The 20,196-nt window shown below is 39.0% G+C and overlaps 2 protein-coding genes across 5 annotated transcripts; both read right to left on the reverse strand.

The window, feature by feature from the left end:
• Nucleotides 1–2,629: 2,629 nt before the first annotated feature.
• LOC131110187 (cyclic nucleotide-gated cation channel-like) lies at nucleotides 2,630–9,732 on the reverse strand. 3 transcript variants are annotated; one of them, XM_058063012.1, is made up of 12 exons: nucleotides 8,345–9,732; nucleotides 8,089–8,216; nucleotides 7,905–7,979; nucleotides 7,059–7,169; nucleotides 6,803–6,994; nucleotides 5,585–5,692; nucleotides 5,407–5,513; nucleotides 4,711–5,198; nucleotides 4,370–4,648; nucleotides 4,185–4,283; nucleotides 3,067–3,444; nucleotides 2,630–2,826 (listed from the first exon to the last, which is right to left on the reverse strand). In XM_058063012.1, the coding sequence occupies exons 3-12, from the start codon at nucleotides 7,976–7,978 to the stop codon at nucleotides 2,644–2,646; spliced, it is 2,019 nt and encodes a 672-aa protein (XP_057918995.1). In that variant the 5' UTR covers nucleotide 7,979; nucleotides 8,089–8,216; nucleotides 8,345–9,732; the 3' UTR covers nucleotides 2,630–2,643. The 3 variants fall into 3 exon arrangements, with proteins under 3 accessions (XP_057918995.1, XP_057918996.1, XP_057918994.1); XM_058063013.1 differs by having other exon boundaries at nucleotides 8,089–8,220; XM_058063011.1 differs by having other exon boundaries at nucleotides 8,089–8,244.
• A 124-nt stretch (nucleotides 9,733–9,856) lies between these two features.
• hspa9 (heat shock protein 9) lies at nucleotides 9,857–19,838 on the reverse strand. Of its 2 annotated transcripts, XM_058063008.1 has the most exons (16): nucleotides 19,546–19,838; nucleotides 18,822–18,880; nucleotides 18,418–18,505; nucleotides 18,098–18,279; nucleotides 16,997–17,121; nucleotides 16,850–16,923; nucleotides 15,894–16,000; nucleotides 14,517–14,679; nucleotides 14,333–14,425; nucleotides 13,971–14,180; nucleotides 12,565–12,792; nucleotides 12,270–12,492; nucleotides 12,041–12,135; nucleotides 11,714–11,806; nucleotides 11,403–11,543; nucleotides 9,857–10,689 (listed from the first exon to the last, which is right to left on the reverse strand). In XM_058063008.1, the coding sequence occupies exons 1-16, from the start codon at nucleotides 19,630–19,632 to the stop codon at nucleotides 10,615–10,617; spliced, it is 2,043 nt and encodes a 680-aa protein (XP_057918991.1). In that variant the 5' UTR covers nucleotides 19,633–19,838; the 3' UTR covers nucleotides 9,857–10,614. The 2 variants fall into 2 exon arrangements, with proteins under 2 accessions (XP_057918991.1, XP_057918992.1); XM_058063009.1 differs by lacking the exons at nucleotides 18,098–18,279; nucleotides 18,418–18,505; nucleotides 18,822–18,880; nucleotides 19,546–19,838 and adding an exon at nucleotides 17,941–17,956.
• Between the last annotated feature and the right edge of the window lie 358 nt (nucleotides 19,839–20,196).

Below are 20,196 nucleotides of genomic sequence, written 5' to 3' on the forward strand. Positions count from 1 at the left end.
GTAAAATCCTCACAGTGCTATCATATGATTTAAAAAACATATTTAGATTAATCCCGGTTTGAAAATTAATTAATCATGATTAATCATCATTACCATTATTGCTGAACTATGCCCATTTTTACTGGATTTAATCTGAATCATTCATTTATCCATTTCATTCATCTTTTCCCCGCATTTAGAACTGTTTTATGCACATAAAACTATAATTATAAAACTATAAAAACATGTTTCGTCTTTACATTTTTAAAACTTGCAGTGTAACTGTGTTAGTTAACAAAAAAGTACATCACTTAGGGATTTAATGAGTTGAAATACAGCACAAAGCTATATAGTACACTTCAGATACTTTACTATAGTATTTTAGTATAGTATTTTAGCATTACCACGGATATGCCTTGGACCTTTCCTCTGTGAGTATTCAGGATCATCTGGTTGGTCATCAGCAGTCATCTTGTAGTAATATTGTCCATCAGGAGGGCCGAACCTCTAAAACCCAAAAGGACTGTAATGATGTGTTTGGTAGTATTTGTAGTAATACCAGTAACAGTGTTTACATGCTATGTCGCTCGAGAATTAGCTTTGCGGCGGTCTTCATTTGCACATGAACACATCACAAAATAGACAAGCAGCAGCGGCCAGTGATACAAACTGAGTTTTATGTAGGCAATGGTTTTCGGATCCAAATCTTTTGAACGCATATTGTATATTGTTATATAACTTCATGTCAAAAAATCCAAACTATCCCATTAAGAAAGGGTTTGAAATTGAGTGGGGAAGGACAAAGTTAGTAGCCAAAAACGTACCACTTCCACATGGAATGGGAGAACCTTTTTTCACTCTGCATCCATGGCTGAATACTACATATAACTTGTCTATTATACAATTTTATTTTGACTAATAATAGGCCATAATCAACCATGAAACATTGATTTTACATTAATTAATTTGTAATTAGTAACAGAATTGACGATTTCTACAAGTACTATTAAACAGATTGAGGAAGTAAATGCACCTTGTGGGGCCACATGAAGCTAATGAAAAGAATGATAGGCAGTCCAACGGTGAAGACATAAACAGCCCAGAGCCAAGGACGCTGATGGGTGGCCAGAAAGAGACTCTCTATGACGCCCAGCTGAAAAATCACAATATTCAACCCACAGCATCAATTAGTATCAAAATACAACAATGCCTGAATCATAAAAACGTAAATATTTGGAATAATAACAAAATGAGTAGTTCCCATATGACTCTATGCTCCATACTGACACCTACTGTACATAGTTGTAACAACAATAGTCCTGTCATAATGTGTTTTATCAGCGAGTGAAAAGTGCCATCAAATATATTTGTGGCGTTTTTACCGCATCCGCCGCAGACGTTGCTGATACGCCAGCTGACATCAACATGAGGCGAAGCGCCATTTCTGAAACATATATCACACATATATGCAGTACAAATCATATATTGTAACTACTATATCAACAATACTTTCATCGCCTCTACTTGTATGGCAGGAGACAACAAAAGGAGGAAATCATTTTTACCTTTCTGCCTTCTTCTCACTCCACCAGACACAACATTGACTTCCTGAAGTCTTCTACAAAGGCAATGTTGGACGTTGGTCAGTTAACGCTGGTGGGCGGGGCTACAGAGCACGTGATGACACTCTAACATTCTCACGGTGCTTCCATTTCAAACACTGGGTGGGGCGCTCTTAGGTCATTTAAATTCGTCAAGTAAATATTGAACCTTTCTTTGTTATGGAAAGTCATTCATATTCATAATATTGTATTAATCTTATAAAGTGGCGCTCAAGGGTCTTATAGCAGGGAAATGCTTTGTTTTGAGAGCAGAAGAAGCTAGCTCGTATGTAACAAAACGAACCGTTATCACATTTCACCACTTGAACGCTCGGCATAACAATTTCAGTCATGGTGTGACAACAAGAAATCCCTAAAACATCACACAATAACGCAACAGACAAATAAAAACAGACAATACACTCTCACAAGTTGAGCAGAACAACAATGAACAATTATGCGACTTTAAACTCCAAACCGAAGAGCTATTTACATTAATGATGCCGCAAAGCACGCCGGGAACCAGGAAGTGTTCCCAGCGCCAATATATTTAAACCTAAAAGTTCATTTATTATTTCAAATACATTGATTGAGTACCCTCGGTCGATAATTACAGTATAAATTAAAACATACGGGTAAGACTGGAGTTTCACTGATTCATTGTTGCTTGACAAAGACTTTCAATTAAACTCCAAACTGAAGAGCTATTTCCATCGATGATGCCGCAAAGCACGCTGGGAACCAGGAAGTGTTTCCAGCGCCAATATTTTTAAACCGAAATGTTTATTTATTATTTCAAATACATTGATTGAGTACCCTCGGTCGATAATTATAGTATAAATTAAAACATACGGGTAAGACTGGAGTTTCACTAAATTATGGGTGCTTGACAAAGACTTTCAATTAAAGGAATATAGTTTCCCATATCACTCCCAAATTCCCCTTCATGTAATGTAACTATGTGAACGGGTAAAAGCGACAACAAAAGAACACCAGCATAAATATGAGCTTGAAATAAATACTAGAGACTGTATAAGACAATACAGTATGTACTGAAGGTCATTTAGAGGCGAATATTGATTTCGCTCCGCATTCCGTCACCACCGGAGGCGCTGTCGTTGCAGTCTGTGTCCGACAGAAAACCACTTCCGGTGGTTGCCGTGGTGATGTGTTCAAGGGCTGTGATTCGCTGTTTCATCCGAAGCTGAGAAGAGTTGAACTCACTCTGAAGACGTGCCAAGCTTGTCTGAAAACGAGGAAAAAGTTGTTCATAAGGTATTATTTGTTAAAAAACAAACAAAAAAATGAAAAAAATAATAAATAACAATAATAAATAAAAAATAAAATAAATGTTTTTTTTCTCAGAAAATACACTGTTTCCACCGACAACTAAGTCATTCACCTGGTAAATTGATAATATTAGGCCTTGAATGCTAACCTTGGAACATAAACAGAAACGGGGATCTACAATAGGATGGCAACTGACCTGCAGCCGATCCAGACCGGTTTCCAACCTCTCCACCTTCTCCCCCAGCTCCTCCCCCGCAGACACACTGACTTCCTCCAGGAGCCCCTCCTTCAGCAGGATATCCCGACCCCTCTGCTCCAGCTGGGCCCTGGCGTGGGGGAACTCCTGCAGTGCATCCATCAGGTCTTGTTTGGAAAGGCAGAAAAGGTCCGAGTATCCCAGACTGCGAATATTGGCCGTACGGCGGTTCCCCATCTTGCTGCCGCTGATGTTCAGGATGCTGATTTCTCCGAAGCAACTACCTGCTGTGAGAACGGCTAACTGGGTAGCGCCGTCTTCCCCTACCACTGCCAGGCGGCCATCTTTAATTATATACATCTCTTTACCCACGTCTCCCTGGGAAAGAGGAAAAAAGTACATGAAATGTTTCTTTTCATTTTAGTATTTTTTTTGGTCATTTTTTTTCAAGATTTAAGAACCCCCCTCCAAATGATTTCTAAACTCATTCACTGCCAAAGATGTCAAAAAGTAACATTAACGGATGAAATGTTGTGGCCTGGCTCCCATATAATACCAGAGAGAAAAGAGGATAATAAATAATAAATAATAAATAATAAATAATAAATAATAAATAATAAATAATAAATAATAAATAATAAATAATAAATAATAAATAAATAGATAGATAGACTTTCTTTATTGTCATTGCACACTAAATTGCCAATGAAATGTCCTTGCCTGGCTCCCGTATAATAATAAATAATAAATAATAAATAATAAATAATAAATAATAAATAATAAATAATAAATAATAAATAATAAATAATAAATAATAAATAATAAATAATAAATAATAAATAATAAATAATAAATAGATACATCAAATATGAACAATGTACAGCATAAACAGTAATTTGTACAAATAATTTAAATAATTTCGAATAAATAATAATAATTATAATAATATTGTAATCTGTGTATGGCAGCAGTATACACCCTCCCCCCCCAAAAAAAACAAAAACCAAACATTACTAAGGTTTGAGAAATGACATAGATCATTTTGTCCTGTATCATAACTGTGGTGGAAGTATTTACATTATAAAATTACAGACAAAATAAATCTGGTATAAACTAACCTTTCTGCAGATGTAGTCACCCGGACTGAAAACCTGCGGTTGAAGTTTTAGCACCAACTCCACCAAGAGCCCTGCCTCACAGTCCTGGAAAATACGTACCTACGTATGCGCATAAAGAAAAAATGAACATGTATGTATAATAATCTGTATTCTCTCTGCTGGATGGTTACGCGTCTTGAACTCACCTTCTTCAATGTATCCAGATGAACATTGATAGCGATCTCCGCTCTCAGTTTACTGGGCAAGCTCCTTAGCACTTCCTGTTCGTCTATTGTCTTCTGATTGGTCCAGAGGTAGTCAAACCAACGAATCACACGCTGTTCTAGCACCTTGTTGACATGCCTGAAGTGCATGTAATGTTTTAGAGCATCGACGCGAGCCTGAAAGGACGCTCGGGTCGCGTTCATGTTAGATATCATGGATCCGACATTCCCTACAATGGAGGCGAAGATCAGGACGCCAACCTAGAAGAGAAAAATATCAAAATTAGCAATGAGAGCAGACAAGACGTCGCAGAATAACCTACCAGAAAGTCAAATATCAGGAAGAGATACTCCTCGTCTCTGACGGGAGGCGGCGTCTCGCCAATGGTGGTTAGTGTCAACGTTGACCAGTACAGGCAGTAAATGTAACTTCTGGTCAGCGAAGCAAACTCCGGATCAGAAGCATTGGGATACACCCAAGAATCCGAACCCAGTCCGAGGACTTTGGAGAAACTGTAGTACACACAGGCGTTCCAGTGAATGATCACTAGGATGTATACTACAAGTTTACATATGCGGAAAGTATTAGGGTAGCCCGTTCTTGTCTCGGTGCGTTCGAAGAATTCAAACAGCCTCGGTAGACGCAGCAGTCGATTGAAGCGAAGAAGGGGGGTGTAACTAACTCCAAAAGTCAAGTACAAGAGGTCGGTCGGAAGGATGGAGCAGATGTCGAGCTGACATTGGAAAGTTCGGACATAGGTTTCCCTCAGACGCTGGCTGTCTTTCACCATCAATCCCTGGTCCAAGAAACCTTTACCAATACAAACAGGTGAGATTGCATTAATCTAATTAATTTCTTCTCATAATACTTCAACCAAAAGCCATAGATTCCTGATCTATGAATGAAATATTTTCATAGTTAGAGCACAGAAAACCTTTTCCCAGGACAAATAGTGATTATCATATGTATTTTAGCTATTGTTTTGCCAGGCAAAGTCACTGATCTGTATGAAAAGCACCAGTGTGGAGACGAACAGCTATGTCCAGGATATAGATTCCATCACAGATGTAGTCCATGACCAGCCACACCATAACGTTCCTCATCTGCAGCTCATCAAAACAGGCCCTAAAAAACCAGGAAGATGTGTTATTATTATATGGATGTTGTTTTTTTGACAGAAAAAATGGGCTCCCAACCTGACTACCAAGAGGGTCCAGTTATAAAAAACAGCAGGCCCAATCACCATCAGCCAGTGGTAGTACACATCATCCGAAGGTGATAATATGACGTTGTTGCATGTCCTCCTGGAACAAAAAACGACATAACAGCAATAAAAAAAGCCATTGCCGAGTCATTCTTACTGTAGGAATGTTACAATCCATGTATCCAGGATTTTACCGAGTCTGGAACCATATGGAATCATACAATTGCTTTGAAAGTAATGGTAATGGTTTAATTTCATTTGAACATGCATCAGATTACAATTGAATGCATCACATAATCAGTTCACAGTTCCACATGTCCAAAAGGAGTAGGAAGAAGCAAAGCTTATTAAATCCTACCCCTCCATCTGGTACTTTAACAATCAGTAACTGTTACATTTGTTCACTTCCTGCTTTCCTAATATAATTTTAGTTGTTTTTTTTGTATTTTTGTATTTTTCTTGTATTTTTCCTAATATAATTTAATTTTTATTTGTTTTATTTTTATTTTATTTTATTATATATATATATATATATATTTTTTTTTTTGTCACTTACCAAAGTACGAGGTGATATGACCATACAATGACATAATGCATTTGCACCATATAATGCACCATACATTTGGACATTAAAAGATGCTCAAGAAGGCCAACTGTTCACAAACAGGAGACTAACCAAAAATATAATTTAAGTTTCTTTTTAAATTAATTTTAATTTTAATTTTAATTTTAATTTTAATTTTAATGCATTGTTTGAGTTCCTTACTCAATCCATTCCATAGTTTGATTCCACATACTGAAATGCTATGGCTTTTTAACGTAGTCCTAGCATAGAAGTGTTTGAAATGTACTTATTCCCTGAGATCATATTTCTCCTCTCTTGTAGAGAAGTATTGGATGACATTTTTAGCTAATTTGTTATTTTTAGCCTTATGCATTATTTTAGCTGTTTGAAGATGAACTATATCAGCAAGTTGAAGTATTTGTGATTTTAGAAATAAGGAGTTAGTATGTTCTCTGTAGGCGGCATTATGAATTATCCTTACTGACCTTTTTTTGCAGTACATTTAGCGAGTGAAGATTGCTCAAACCATCTTTTTAGTGTGACCATTTCTTCTCTGACCTTTCTAATGATTTAATCTGTACTCCCTCCGGAACAAAAAGTGAAGTCTAACTTGAGTCTGAATGAGGTATCCACATTCCGACGTACTTTTTTCGAGTACGTCTCATTTCGTTCCCCGTTTCAGATCCATTGCGGCTGTGACTAAACCGACTCGGCGGAGCTTGTATATCCGTGTGGGCGGGGCCTCGGAAACGCTCCAGAAAAGAATCGGGCCTCTCCACCTCCTCGGCCATGCTCTTCTGAGCCCATTCCCTCAGAGTCATCACCATGTTGACAATCCTGCAGACAAAGCAGAGGCAACATTTTACACCTTCTGTCGTTTGACTCCGACTGTCCCTTGTACCTGGACAGAGCCCCTTGGCCGCGAAAGGAATTCTGGGAGTTGATGTCTCGCCGATCAATGGCTGCCATCCTCTGTAGTTCTGAGGAAGTGTCATCACACACGGACTGTCCTCTGAAAATTAATATTACTGTTCATCAATTTATCAATTGTCAACAAACTGTAACTTACAGTGTGATATAAATATCAATCAATCAAACTTTATTTGTAGAGCACTTTTCATACATAGCACAAAGTGCTTTACATGTTAAAAAAGACATAAAACATAAAAAATAAGAATATAGAAAGTACATATATATAGAAATAATGACATAAAAAGTAAAATATATAAGAACATTAAAAAAAAAACTAAAATAAGCATGTGTAAAAATATAAAAACATGTCCAAGATCCAAGACAAAAGGTATAGGGTATAAAATAACCATTAGATAAAAGTCAAGTTCAAAGGTTAAAAAAAAAGTATACTAAGAGCACGAGTTAAAATCCAAATTAAATAAGTGGGTCTTGAACCTATTTTTAAAAATCTCAATGTTCTCTACGGCCCTCAGGTCCTCCGGCAGGCTGTTCCACAAACGGGGGCCATAGTGGAAATAGTGGAAAAAATGTTAGCATGAAGCAGCTAATAAGGCACTTAATGGATTTCCCCTACAGTATTTTTGTTTATTTTATTTTTTTCCATTTTTATCACACTTAAATGTTTCACATCATCAAACAAAAAAGCCCTAATTGGACATCCCAATTTGAAAACATGCAAAAAAAAATTAATAATTGAAATGATAAATCAATCATTGATTTTATTGTCACTGCATTTTACTCACAATATAAAAAAAAAGTTGATTCGTGTCAGTACCTGCTAAGTGTGCTGTCAGCACGGTCACTGTCCTCCTCGGTCCATGTTTTCACAGACAGCCTGTGTGTATTCATACTACACACACACACACACACACACACACATGTTGTGATGTTGTCAGTGGCATAGCAACAAGCTGTATGCTTGTTTACCATGTTGTCATATAGAAACAAAATCAACACACCTGCTTATTCTTCCGATACCACAACGTTCCGTTCCTTAAGAAGTCGTCATCCGTCAGCGATATGCGTGTGAATGCAGCCAATATGTAGTCATGGTGAATACTGGAGAAAGCCTGAACCCGTGCTCCATCTGCCTGGATGATGACATGGCACTCGAGCTAAGACAAAAGCATAGTTTAAATTGCAAATTATGTCTACGCGTGCGTGAATGTTCATTTGAAATTCAAGAGCCTGGTTTGAAGTGGCATCGGAACCCACGAGTGTGTCTGTGTGGGCCTTGAATCTGGATGTGTTATTAATCCTCAGATCCCTCAGAACCAGATCCCTCAGAACCAAGGCCCAGGACCTTATTAGCATGAAAGCATGTTCAGCTGAAGGAACAGGCCTAATCACATAACAGAAAAGCAGTATAGATGGTCATTGCTTTAAGATATTATTTTGTTTGATAACTTACCGTATATTGTCCTGCAGTGGACAGTAACCTACCTGAAGATGCATGCGTGATTTATTATTTTCATAGGTAAATATTTGTATTATTATTTCTCATGTAGGCCTATCTACTTCTTATGTGACTGTTTTCTATTTATATTTTCCTTTCTCATTATTCTTATAAAATTATACCTTTTTTTCAATTTATTTTCCAAATATTTCTTGTAACGTTTTTCTCATAATTAGGACTTTATTCCTAATTATTATTTAATATTATTATTTATTAATAACATGACATGATCACAAATATTATTAAACCTATCTTAACTTTTACTACTAAATCAGAGTGGCCTGGGGCCCATTAAATATTAACACTGTATAGATTTAATTCATCTCATTAATTTGTTTTTACTTATAAATCAAATCCACTCACAGTTTAACTAGCTAACAAGCTAACAAGCTAAAACCTGAATCAAGTTTCATGAATAATAACATGACATGATGACAAATATTATTAAAACTATCTTAACTTTTGCTACTAAATCAGAGTGGCCCGGGGCCCATTAAATATTAACACTGTATAGATTTAATTGAGCTAATTAATTTGTTTTTACTCATAAATCAAATCCACACACAGTTTAACTAGCTAACAAGCTAACAAGCTAAAACCTGAATCAAGTTTCATGAATAATAACATGACATTATCACAAAAATTATTAAAACTATCTTAACTTTTGCTACTAAATCAGAGTTTGCTACTAAATATTAACACTGTATAGATTTAATTGAGCTCATTAATTTGTTTTTACTCATAAATCAAATCCACACAGTTTAACTAGCTAAGAAGCTAACAAGCTAAAACCTGAATCAAGTTTCATGAATAATATGACATTTTCACAAAGATTATTAACCTATCTTACCTTTTGTTACTAAATCATGGAACAAATCAAGCAAGAAAAATTTGAAGGCTTAAATCAGGCTTATTAATAAAAAAATAACAATATTTCGATATTACTTTTAAAGCGTTAGATAGCGTCAGACCTCACTCCACATACTGGGCTCACGGCACTGCCTCGCTTCCTCCATTTACAAAGCCGTACTTGAAGTCAGGATTGTATTTATGTAATATTGTAATCTTTTGGAGGGGACTGGTACCACTTTTGTCTTCATTTTTTGTTTTTAAAAATGTCTCCATTGCTAGTTGTAGTTGAATGTGTTCTTCTGATGTTTTGTGAGCTTGTTAAACAGTGACTGACTCATTACCGCCACCGTATGGTCGGAAGCAGCACTGCAAATGAGACCCTGTTATATCAATTACAAACCACACTTGATTCTAACACCTTTGTTTAAATGTTTTATTACAAAAGGCAGCAACAGAAATAGCATTCCATCCCATGTTTTCCTGCCCAGATCTCTTTCTCTCTCTCTCTCTCTCTCTCTCTCTCACACTCACACACACAGTTAAGCAAAAGTCACAACCCAAGGGCATGTATGGCAGCAACCTGAATATTCCAACTTTAGAATATTAGTACTTTAAATTGTATGAAGATGGAGTTGTGTTTTTTTCTTTCATGATGACTAAAGAATGACAAAAGAATTGAACTAAGATTGTAAAAGTGAACATACATGATAAATTACAGACAAAACTCGGAACATACAGACTTTTCATTGGAGCATTTTACTGCCAAAACACAGTAAAAGTAAATCCTGGCGAGAATGACAACCATTCAGTGACGTGCGGGGAGGTTCGCGGCTGGTGAGGCACCGACTCCGCTGGAGAATAAATGTTGCCGACAACGAGAATTGGGCACACGCCACTCGCTATTCAGTGCACTCAGAAGATAGGCCCGGCCGCACATGCCCCGTATTCCATCAGGTAATGTGCAAATTCAATGCTTACAACTGGAATCATACATAAAACACATTTATAACAGTTCAATGGACAATTATTTTCTGTTATTTTACTTTTTTTATCTTCATCATGACAGGCGGGGCCGAGCCTCAGCTGCCTTCCCTGACCGCACGTCACTGCAACCACTGAAACCCATCCCTGACCCCCTCAACAGTCCTGTTATCGCAAACGGTGACGAGCAACAAATCTACTGCTGGCCTTCTTTCTTCTCGCTCTCCGAGCTGGAGCTGCTGGAACTGCTGCTGTCACGTTCTGCTGCCATCTGCAGGAGGGGAAGATACACATCAAATCTTGCACAACTACATTCCCACCCACAGTTCTGATTAAAAGACTAAGTCTCGGAAGACGACAAACTTATGTGCACGCGTTTTTTCTTCTTCTACATTCCGCTGTACCCGATGGGTGTGCCTTGTGTATGACATCATTTCCACCCAGTGAGGGAGTGAGCCGATGCTTTTGGATTATTCCCAACATTGCTATTAAGGCGTTTAAACTGGTCTTGATTTTCTTTGCTGAAATTCTGTCAAATGTCTACAATCATCAAGTGTCATTGGGACCCCGCCCCCCCCTATTAAGGACATTGCAAACAGCCGCTGCGTATCAAGAGCACGTCGGATCTACTCTGACCCCACACCCCCACCCCCAGCATGGACTGTTTTCTCGCCTGGCGTCGGGGAGAAGGCTCTGCAGCATGCGCTGTAGAACAAGCAGGTTTAGAGACAGCTACTTTCCCCTGGCCATCAAACTGCTCAATGCCAAATAATAATAAATTATTTCTACAAATTACTGTTTACGCTGTACATTGTTCATATTTGACGTCATCTATTTATTCTCCACATTATTATTTATTATTATACGGGAGCCAGGCAACAACATTTAGTTGGTAATTTCACTGCTGTGTTATTTTGCATCTATCTATCTATCTATCTATATGGTTACAAATAAAGTTTGCCCCGATGACATCATAGTACACACCTTCTTGTAAGCCATTTCAAAGAGTTTAAGCGATGCCTGCTGAAGGTTGGTGGCCGCCTGCTTGATGTTGTCCCCCGTCTCCGAATCCTTGTTGGCAAGAAGATCTCGGACCTTGGTGATTTCCTCCTTCAGCTTGGCACACTGAAAGCACAGGGAGGAGGCTTTAAAGCAGTCCCACTAAGTCAGTGCCCCGTGGGAGTCTATGAGTTACTGTATATTTACTGTATTAAGTCATATGTGAAACTATGAGCTATACATTTGACCTTTCAGCAAGGCCAAAAAAAAAAAAAAAAAAAAAGACTATACCATACCTCATCAGCAGGAAGTTGCTCCTTGAATTCCTCCATCTTTGATTCTGTGTCATGAACAATGCTCTCAGCCATATTTACAGCCTCTACACGTTCCTAAGGCACACAACCAAATGGCCACACATCAATTATTGATTGTCAACTACTTCATAAGAATTAGTATACATGTCTGGAGTCGTCTGAATATTCGATCACTGACTGGGCGCCAACTGGTGTACTTGCTGATCGTTGATGGAAATTAGTCACTAACTCAAAGCTGACTATGGATTCAAACACTGTGTGACGCATTACGTTGCTCTACATGAGCGCTCTGCATTTTCAAGCTCTCACCTTTCTCCTCCTGTCCTCCTCGGCATACTTCTCAGCATTCTTGATCATGTTCTCAATGTCATCCTTACTGAGGCCACCCGAAGACTGGATAACAACTGTAAACACATTAGTGCATATTATTTCCATATACTAATTTTTCATTATATTGCATGCAGAGAAGTAAAAAGCACAGACATTCGATTTGTTGGATATTTCATAAGCAGAGGTGAACATTTGTTCCAAAACTCACTCTGTTGTTCGCGCCCAGTGCCTTTGTCTCTGGCAGACACATGGACAATGCCGTTGGCGTCAATGTCAAACGTGACCTCGATCTGTGGAACGCCTCGAGGGGCCGGCGGGATTCCCACCAAGGAGAACTGACCGAGCACAGTGTTGTCTGCCGCCATCTCCCTCTCACCCTGACACACCTTGATCTCCACTTGAGTCTGTCCGTCTGCTGCTGTGGAGAAGACCTGAGGAGATCATGTGATACATTTCAGCTCAGTTGTCGCTCATTACGCGACAAAGCATGCCTTATGCTGTACCTGGCTCTTCTTGGTTGGGATGGTGGTGTTCCTGTTGATGAGTTTGGTGAAAACGCCGCCGAGGGTCTCGATTCCCAGCGACAGCGGCGTCACGTCCAGAAGCAGCACGTCGGTGACGTCTCCAGCCAGGACACCACCCTGGATGGCCGCTCCGATGGCGACAGCCTCATCTGGGTTGACTGACTTGCTGGGGGCACGACCAAACAGGTCCTGGACTGTCAGCTGGACCTGCAGGGACCATGTTAGCTTAGCATTATACTGATAGGAATGACAGACAACAAATGCACAAGGTCAAAAATCTAACTTTTAGTGCAGATCATTCATTTTCGACCACTTTTCCTCACGAGGGTCGCGGGGGTGCTGGAGCCTATCCCAGCTGAGAGGCGGGGTACACCCTGGACTGGTTGCCAGCCAATCACAGGGCACATATAGACAAAAAACCATTCACAGAGATGGCAGAGGGTGTTGAAAGACAAAATAAAAAGCCAAAAAGTTACCACTTCCACACAAGATAGGAGGAGAACTCATTCATTCATTCATTTTCTACCGCTTACCCTCACAACTGTTGCGGGCGTGCTGGAGCCTATCCCAGCTGTCTTTGGGCAATAGACAAAAAACCATTCCCACTCACATTCATACCTATGGACAATTTGGAGTCGCTAATTAACCTAGCATGTTTTGGGAATGTGGGAGGAAACCGGAGTACCCGGAGAAAACCCACGCATGCACGGGGAGAACATGCAAACTCCACACAGAGATGGCCGAGGGTGGGGAAAGACAAAATAAGAAGCCAAAAAGTTACCACTTCCACACAAAATAGGAGGAGAACTCATTCATTCATTCATTTTCTAGCGCTTTTCCTCACGAGGGTCGTGGGGGTGCTGGAGCCTATCCCAGCTGTCTTCAGGCTGAGAGGCGGGGTACACCCTGGACTGGTGGCCAGCCAATCACAGGGCACATATAGACAAACAACCATTCACACTCACATTCATACCTATGGACAATTTGGAGTCGCTAATTAACCTAGCATGTTTTTGGAATGTGGGAGGAAACCGGAGTACCCGGAGAAAACCCACGCATGCAAGGGGAGAACATGCAAACTCCACACAGAGATGGCCGAGGGTGGAATTGAACCCTGGTCTCCGAGCTGTAAGGTCTGCGAACTAACCACTCGACCGCTGTGCCGCCCTAGTGCCGATCAGTGTTTTTCAAAGTGGGAGGTGCGACATCAGCTCGAGTAAAATGAAGAAATTTTCCCCAATTTTTGTTCTTTTGTGTAGTTCTACAACAGGTCAATGAATGAGCCACATCTACAAATGGTCGCCTGGCCCGCAAAAAATACACCCTTGGAGAGCAGCAAAGCATTTATGGTTCAAAAAAAAAAATATCTTCCTGAAGAGACATACCTTTGGCATGCGAGACATTCCTCCGACAAGCAGCACCTCTCCAATGTCTCCCTTGGACACCCCCGCGTCTTGCATGGCCTTCTGACAGGGAGCCACGGTGCGGCGGATCAAGTCAGCCACAATGTCCTCGAACTGAGCACGAGTGAGTTTCATGTTGAGATGTTTGGGACCGGAGGCGTCCATGGTCAGGTACGGAAGGTTGATGTCCGTCTAGAAAAGAGAGGAGAAAGTGACCCGAGTGACAACAATGGCAGGACTTATAGATGCTACGAAAGCTGGTGCGGTAGAACAACAACACTGAGGTGAAACCCCCCCAACTGGTCAACTGACAGTGAACTAGAGATGTATCATCATGTGTATACCTGCAATGAAGATGAAAGTTCACACTTGGCCTTCTCGGCAGCCTCTCGGACTCTCTGAAGCGCCATGTTGTCTTTCATCAGATCCACGCCAGACTGGGGGAGGCAACACAGAGCACACATAAACCCCCTGGAATAAAAAAAAAAACGATGCAGGGAGTGTGCCGATAATGGACCGACTGTTCACCTCTCTCTTGAACTCCTTAACGAGGTGTTTCAGGAGGTGTTGGTCAAAGTCCTCTCCTCCCAGGAAGGTGTCACCGTTGGTGGACTTGACTTCAAAGACTCCCTTTTGTATCTCCAAGATGGAGACATCAAACGTGCCTCCGCCAAGATCATACACGGCAATACTGGAAAATACAAGCAGAGATAAAAGTAGTTTTCAGTTAGCTTCAGCCATGAAGGTTCTATCATCCTATTATAGTAGAGTGGATCCCAACATTTGCCATTCAATATTCACAGTACTACAAATGTATGAATTTGTGACTATGCAAGTCTGAAATAATTTGCGGTATGGGCTGCAAAAAACATTCAATAGAACGGGCCTCATCATAAAGAGTGGATAGTGGCAGCCCACAATGCAATGCCATTTTGAGCCCTATAAGCGGCACACATTTAGAAGAGGTTGTGCATGCATAGTGTGCAATGTTGGGCATAGCCAAGGCTTTTTTTTTTATAAACATAAAACTTTGTTAAAAGACTTCAGCGTGTGAGTGAGTGTGTGTGTGTGTGTGTGTGTGTGTGTATCCGTAAATATTTTTAGCACATTATTATACCGTATTTTCTGGACTATTAGTCGCTCCGGAGTATAAGTCGCACAAGGCCAAAAATGCATAATTAGGTAGAAAAAAACATACATAAGTCGCACAAGGCCAAAAATGCATCATTAGGTAGAAAAAAAACATACATAAGTCGCACTGGAGTATAAATCGCACAACGCCAAAAAAAACATACATAAGTCGCACAATGCCAAAAATGTATAATTAGGTAAAAAAAAAAAAACATACATCAGTCGCACTGGAGTATAAGTCGCACAATGCCAAAAATGCATAATTAGGTAGAAAAAGCATACATAAGTCGCAGAAGGCCAAAAATGCATAATTAGGTAGAAAAAAAACATACATAAGTCACACTGGAGTATAAGTTGCATTTTTTGCGAGTAATTTATTTTCCAAACTACTTGACCAAAACAGACATTACGTCCTCTTGGAAGGCAAGTTGTAACAATAAAAGAATAGAGAACAGGCTGAATAGATGTAAGATATGCTAATATAATAGTTATTCAGCTACACAAAAAATAAACATGAACAGAAAAAGGTGTCCAGTGTTTATGTTACATAAACACTTTTTTCATTTATAAGTCACAGGAACAGCCAACCTATTCAAAAAAGTGTGACTTATAGTCCGGAAAATACGGTATTATTATTACATTATTTTAAAAAGGGGGTGAGGTTAGCATAGCTTCATCAGTAGTGGCAATTACATCAGCAATGCTTTGCCCTTAGTAAGAAGTCCAGGGAAAAACAAGCGAAAACACGTCAAGTACAAACAAGAGTTAACTCACATCTTGTCCTGGGTTTTGTCCAGGCCGTAGGCCAGAGCGGCTGCTGTGGGCTCATTGATTACGCGCAGCACGTTCAAACCAGCGATCTGTCCCGCATCTTTGGTTGCCTGAATTCAGAGGGATAGGTTTATCAGCGATACAAAAACAAGTCACAACAGAGTAAAAACACAGGCAACTGCTAGAACTGGAAAGGGCAATTATTTGGACTTCATTGCACTACTGTACATATTACTGTTATTGTATCTTGTCACATTCATACTGTTTATAATCTGTAATTGCCATATTATAGTCATTTATATATCTCTGTATATATCCACACTGTATCATAGTCACAGCCTGTTATAGTTTGTACATATATCTGTCCATTTACAGCTCTATTCTATTTCTACATTTACTTACTAATAAGGTATTTATAAATTTGCACTTCTGGTTGGATGACAACTGCATTTTGTTGCCCTGTACCAGTGACACGAGCAATAACAATTAAGTTGAATGTAATCCAATCTAATCTAATCCATTGGGTTCAAACATTTGGTTGGGAAGCTGGCCAATGTTATATACTGTAAAAATATATATATATCAGGGCAGAAGTTTTTTTTGTAAATAAGCTTTTGTTTGCACGGTGGAGTAGTGTTTTCTTCATGTTGGTAGTCGAGTTGCCTACACAGAAAGTGCATCAGTCTACCTGGATTCGTTTTTTTTTGCACTTATTCTTACCAGCATAGGGACTTACTGGATTAATGTGTCTTATTTATGTATATTAGCTGTAAGTGTGTCATACAGACGGCTCTACATCTTTGGTAATTGTTGTTAAAAGTTACTTTTATCAGGTGCACTATAAGCATCTGGTTATTGTATAAAAAAAAAACACACACACGAATGCTGTATAAAATATAACATGAAAATGCTTCCTCAAATGTGATCAGGTTGAATAATAAGCCCCAAAAGTCCGATACCTGTCTCTGAGAATCATTGAAGTAAGCCGGTACTGTGACCACAGCATTCTTCACTTTAGTTCCCAGGTAGTTCTCTGCAAGACCAATCAGCAAATCAGCACATTTGTGAGTCTGTGTAACACACACACACACACACAACAGTCGTACCTGCCGCCTCCTTCATCTTTATTAAGACAAAAGCCCCCGCTTGGCTGGGCGAGTACATTTTCCCATGAGCCTCCACCCAGGCATCACCATTGGAAGCACGCACAATCTTGTAGGGCACATTCTTCCTGTTGATGGAAAAACACTATTAATCCGATTCACCGTCAGATGTTTTGCACAGTGGGCTGTTACACCCGCAAACGTAATAACTGCCCACAAACGTAATACAAATCTGCAGCTTTGAATGTAATAATCCCACAAATTTAATAAATTTCCCACAAACGTAATAAAATTTGCCTACTGCGAACATAATACTGAATTTCTCGGGCAGGAAATTATTACATATGTGGGAAAGTGAAAATCTGTAAATGTAATAACTTCCCACAAATGTAATATGAGACAAAATAATGATCTTTGTGGTTGTTGTTTGTTCTTTCTTCTTTTATTGAGGGCGAAGGTGTAGATGTCATTTTGAGGATTTTAACAATTTTTTTTTTTGTGGAAAAAAATATTATTCAAAGAGTATCATTTGAATACATTAAAGGAATCTTTAATTATTAAATTATAATTTATTTTTAATTTATTATTTATTTATTTTTTTAATTTATTATTATTTTTAATTCTGATAATTGCAATTATTTTAATAAAATTTTATTACTATTATTATATTTTATTATTTATTTTGATTATTTCTTTCCCATATACACACAAAATCACACATACAATAATATACTGCAACTAAAACGCACATGTACACCCACAAACAAAATAATAATAATAGTAATTTCCTGAAAATGTAATAACTATTAAGGAAATTCAGTATTACATTTGCAGTGGGCAAATTTTATTACATTTGCTGGATTATTACATTAAAAGCTGCAGATTTGTATTACGTTTGTGGGCAGTTATTATGTTTGCGGGTGTAACACTGGGCACCCCTCACTTACAAGTCTTTCTGGACTTCTGGGGAAATTCAGTATTACATTTGCAGTGGGCAAATTGTATTACATTTGCTGGATTATTACATTAAAAGCTGCAGATTTGTATTACGTTTGTGGGCAGTTATTATGTTTGCGGGTGTAACACTGGGCACCCCCCACTTACAAGTCTTTCTGGACTTCTGGGTCATCAAAGCGACGGCCGATCAGCCTCTTTGTAGCATACAGCGTGTTCTGCGGATTGATGACGGCCTGGCGTTTGGCAGGAATGCCGACCAAACGCTCTCCGTCGGCAGCAAAGGCAACAACCGAAGGAGTCGTTCTGGCTCCCTCTGCGTTCTCCAACACCTGTCGAGCCAAATAAACGGGTTACTTTGTGCAACACCACTAGCTTAAATACAACACCACCTACTTAAATCAGTATACAGAATGTTGACTTATTGTTAAAACTGGATATGAAATGCAATATTATTATTTTTTTATTACCTTTGCTTGTTTACCCTCCATGACGGCAACACACGAGTTGGTGGTTCCCAGGTCGATTCCAATGACGGCACCCTTGACGGCTTCGGACCTGCAAAAGAGCACATATTGTTGATATTGGGAGTGTCTGATAATACTAATACTTGTTGTACTTTAAAAAGGTAAAAGATGACTCCCTGCCGTATCATTTAAAACTGCTAAGACTTACACATAGTTCATTTTGTGTTGCGACCGTGGATTTTAATGAATAAAATTAGGCTGCTAACTTCAAGTTTTGGCAAATTTCAAGTTTTCCAAGCCTTTTTGTTCCAACTTTATGTGCACTTTTCTAATGCAACAGCCTTCAGAGGAGCATATAATGTTTTTCATTATTCAAAATTGTCATTTTTCTTTTAAAAGATCCTTACGCATAGTGTCTTCTGGACAGGGCTCTGTGAGCATCCGACTGGAGTTCACTCCAGCAAGCCTGTAATGAGATACAGCCATGTTACCAATTGCTGTGATGACAATAGTTACTAAATAATATTTCTCGTAAGATTGTAATACATTTTTGTGATATGCAAAGCATGCATTTAATGCTTTGGGCTAAAAAGAATATATAAAGGGATATTGAAAGGATAAAAATTACAAGTACATAGCAGGATCATTAGACATTAGACAGCATTTCTGTTGTGTTGCATCATGCTGGGGAAAGGACATCACATTGAAGGTCACCAAGTCACATCCGTTACACACGTGTTATGAAACTAAACATCATAAGACAGTCATCTAATGGAATTAAAAAAATATTTCTAAACAAATATCCCAACAGCATACTCGCAAGTTCATTCATTCATTGCACAATGACGCCACCGATGAAATGACATAACAGGCGTTAGCATTTGAAATGCTAAAGCTAAACACTTAAATTAGTGGTATATCACATTAGTTGGCGTACAAATAACGACGACAATTTAAAATGTCACAGTTTAATTCCAAGAAACCCGTGAGCGCTTAAGAGAAATATGAGTTTTAAAAGTCACAACTGCGTGTGTTAGCTACATGCTAACTGCTAGCCTGTGTCGGCTCACAAAACGTAAATGACTCAATACGACGAGTACTTGGTTTAATTTAAATGTGTCATAAACTCACCTTTGCGAGCACGGAAGACGCATTTCGTGTACCGCTGTTTGTCCAGAGACTCCTTGAAACGCTGCTAGCGAATTTAAGCATTGCCATTTTTGACAGCTAGGCTGATTTAGTGTAAGAAAACGAGTTAACAAGCAGAAAATATCTTAAAGACCTGGAATTAATCAGTGCCTTGAGTCTTTCCGAGAGCGAGTTCTGGGTTCAAGGTAATACGCAGTGACAGTAGCGCTAGGTGAACAGCACAAGGACTGTGACGCTCTTTCTGGAAGGATCTAACACATGTTACACCAGGCACCACTGAAGGACCCCTAAAATAGGTTACGTATATAGTGCCTGAATTGGCGCATGACACTTTACAACAAAATACGTGTTTAAAAGAAACCTAAAATTAGTATGACACTAGATATGTCTTTATAACATTGTTTAAATGTTATGAAGTGGAAATTATAAACAGTTTACATTTTATTTTATGTTTTTTGTTATTGGGATTAGAAATGGGCAGCTATACATGTGGGCATGTGAAGGTCATGATGTAAGAGTGCTTGTTATGGCTTCACGTGAGTGAAAATACGTTTTTGTGTATAGACTACTTTCTCAAATTATTAACACTATCACACTGTGCATATTTTAAAGGTACGTATTCACTGAGTAAAT

This window comes from Doryrhamphus excisus, chromosome 23 (genome assembly GCF_030265055.1).
Source record: "Doryrhamphus excisus isolate RoL2022-K1 chromosome 23, RoL_Dexc_1.0, whole genome shotgun sequence".
Lineage (NCBI taxonomy): Eukaryota > Metazoa > Chordata > Actinopteri > Syngnathiformes > Syngnathidae > Doryrhamphus > Doryrhamphus excisus.

What these genes read in the sequence shown, in the direction of transcription:
- LOC131110187 (XM_058063012.1), bottom strand. Translation starts at nt 7,978, where the DNA reads ATGAATACACACAGGCTGTCTGTGAAAACATGGACCGAGGAGGACAGT. An exon ending in GCTGACAGCACACTTAGCAG is followed by an intron (nt 7,170 to 7,904) that starts GTACTGACACGA and finishes ATTAATTTTCAG; the next exon opens with AGGACAGTCCGTGTGTGATG. An exon ending in CCGGTCTGGATCGGCTGCAG is followed by an intron (nt 2,827 to 3,066) that starts GTCAGTTGCCAT and finishes CCTCGTTTTCAG; the next exon opens with ACAAGCTTGGCACGTCTTCA.
- hspa9 (XM_058063008.1), bottom strand. Translation starts at nt 19,632, where the DNA reads ATGGCAATGCTTAAATTCGCTAGCAGCGTTTCAAGGAGTCTCTGGACA. An exon ending in CGTCTTCCGTGCTCGCAAAG is followed by an intron (nt 18,881 to 19,545) that starts GTGAGTTTATGA and finishes ATCTCATTACAG; the next exon opens with GCTTGCTGGAGTGAACTCCA. An exon ending in AGCAACTTCCTGCTGATGAG is followed by an intron (nt 11,544 to 11,713) that starts GTATGGTATAGT and finishes CTGTGCTTTCAG; the next exon opens with TGTGCCAAGCTGAAGGAGGA.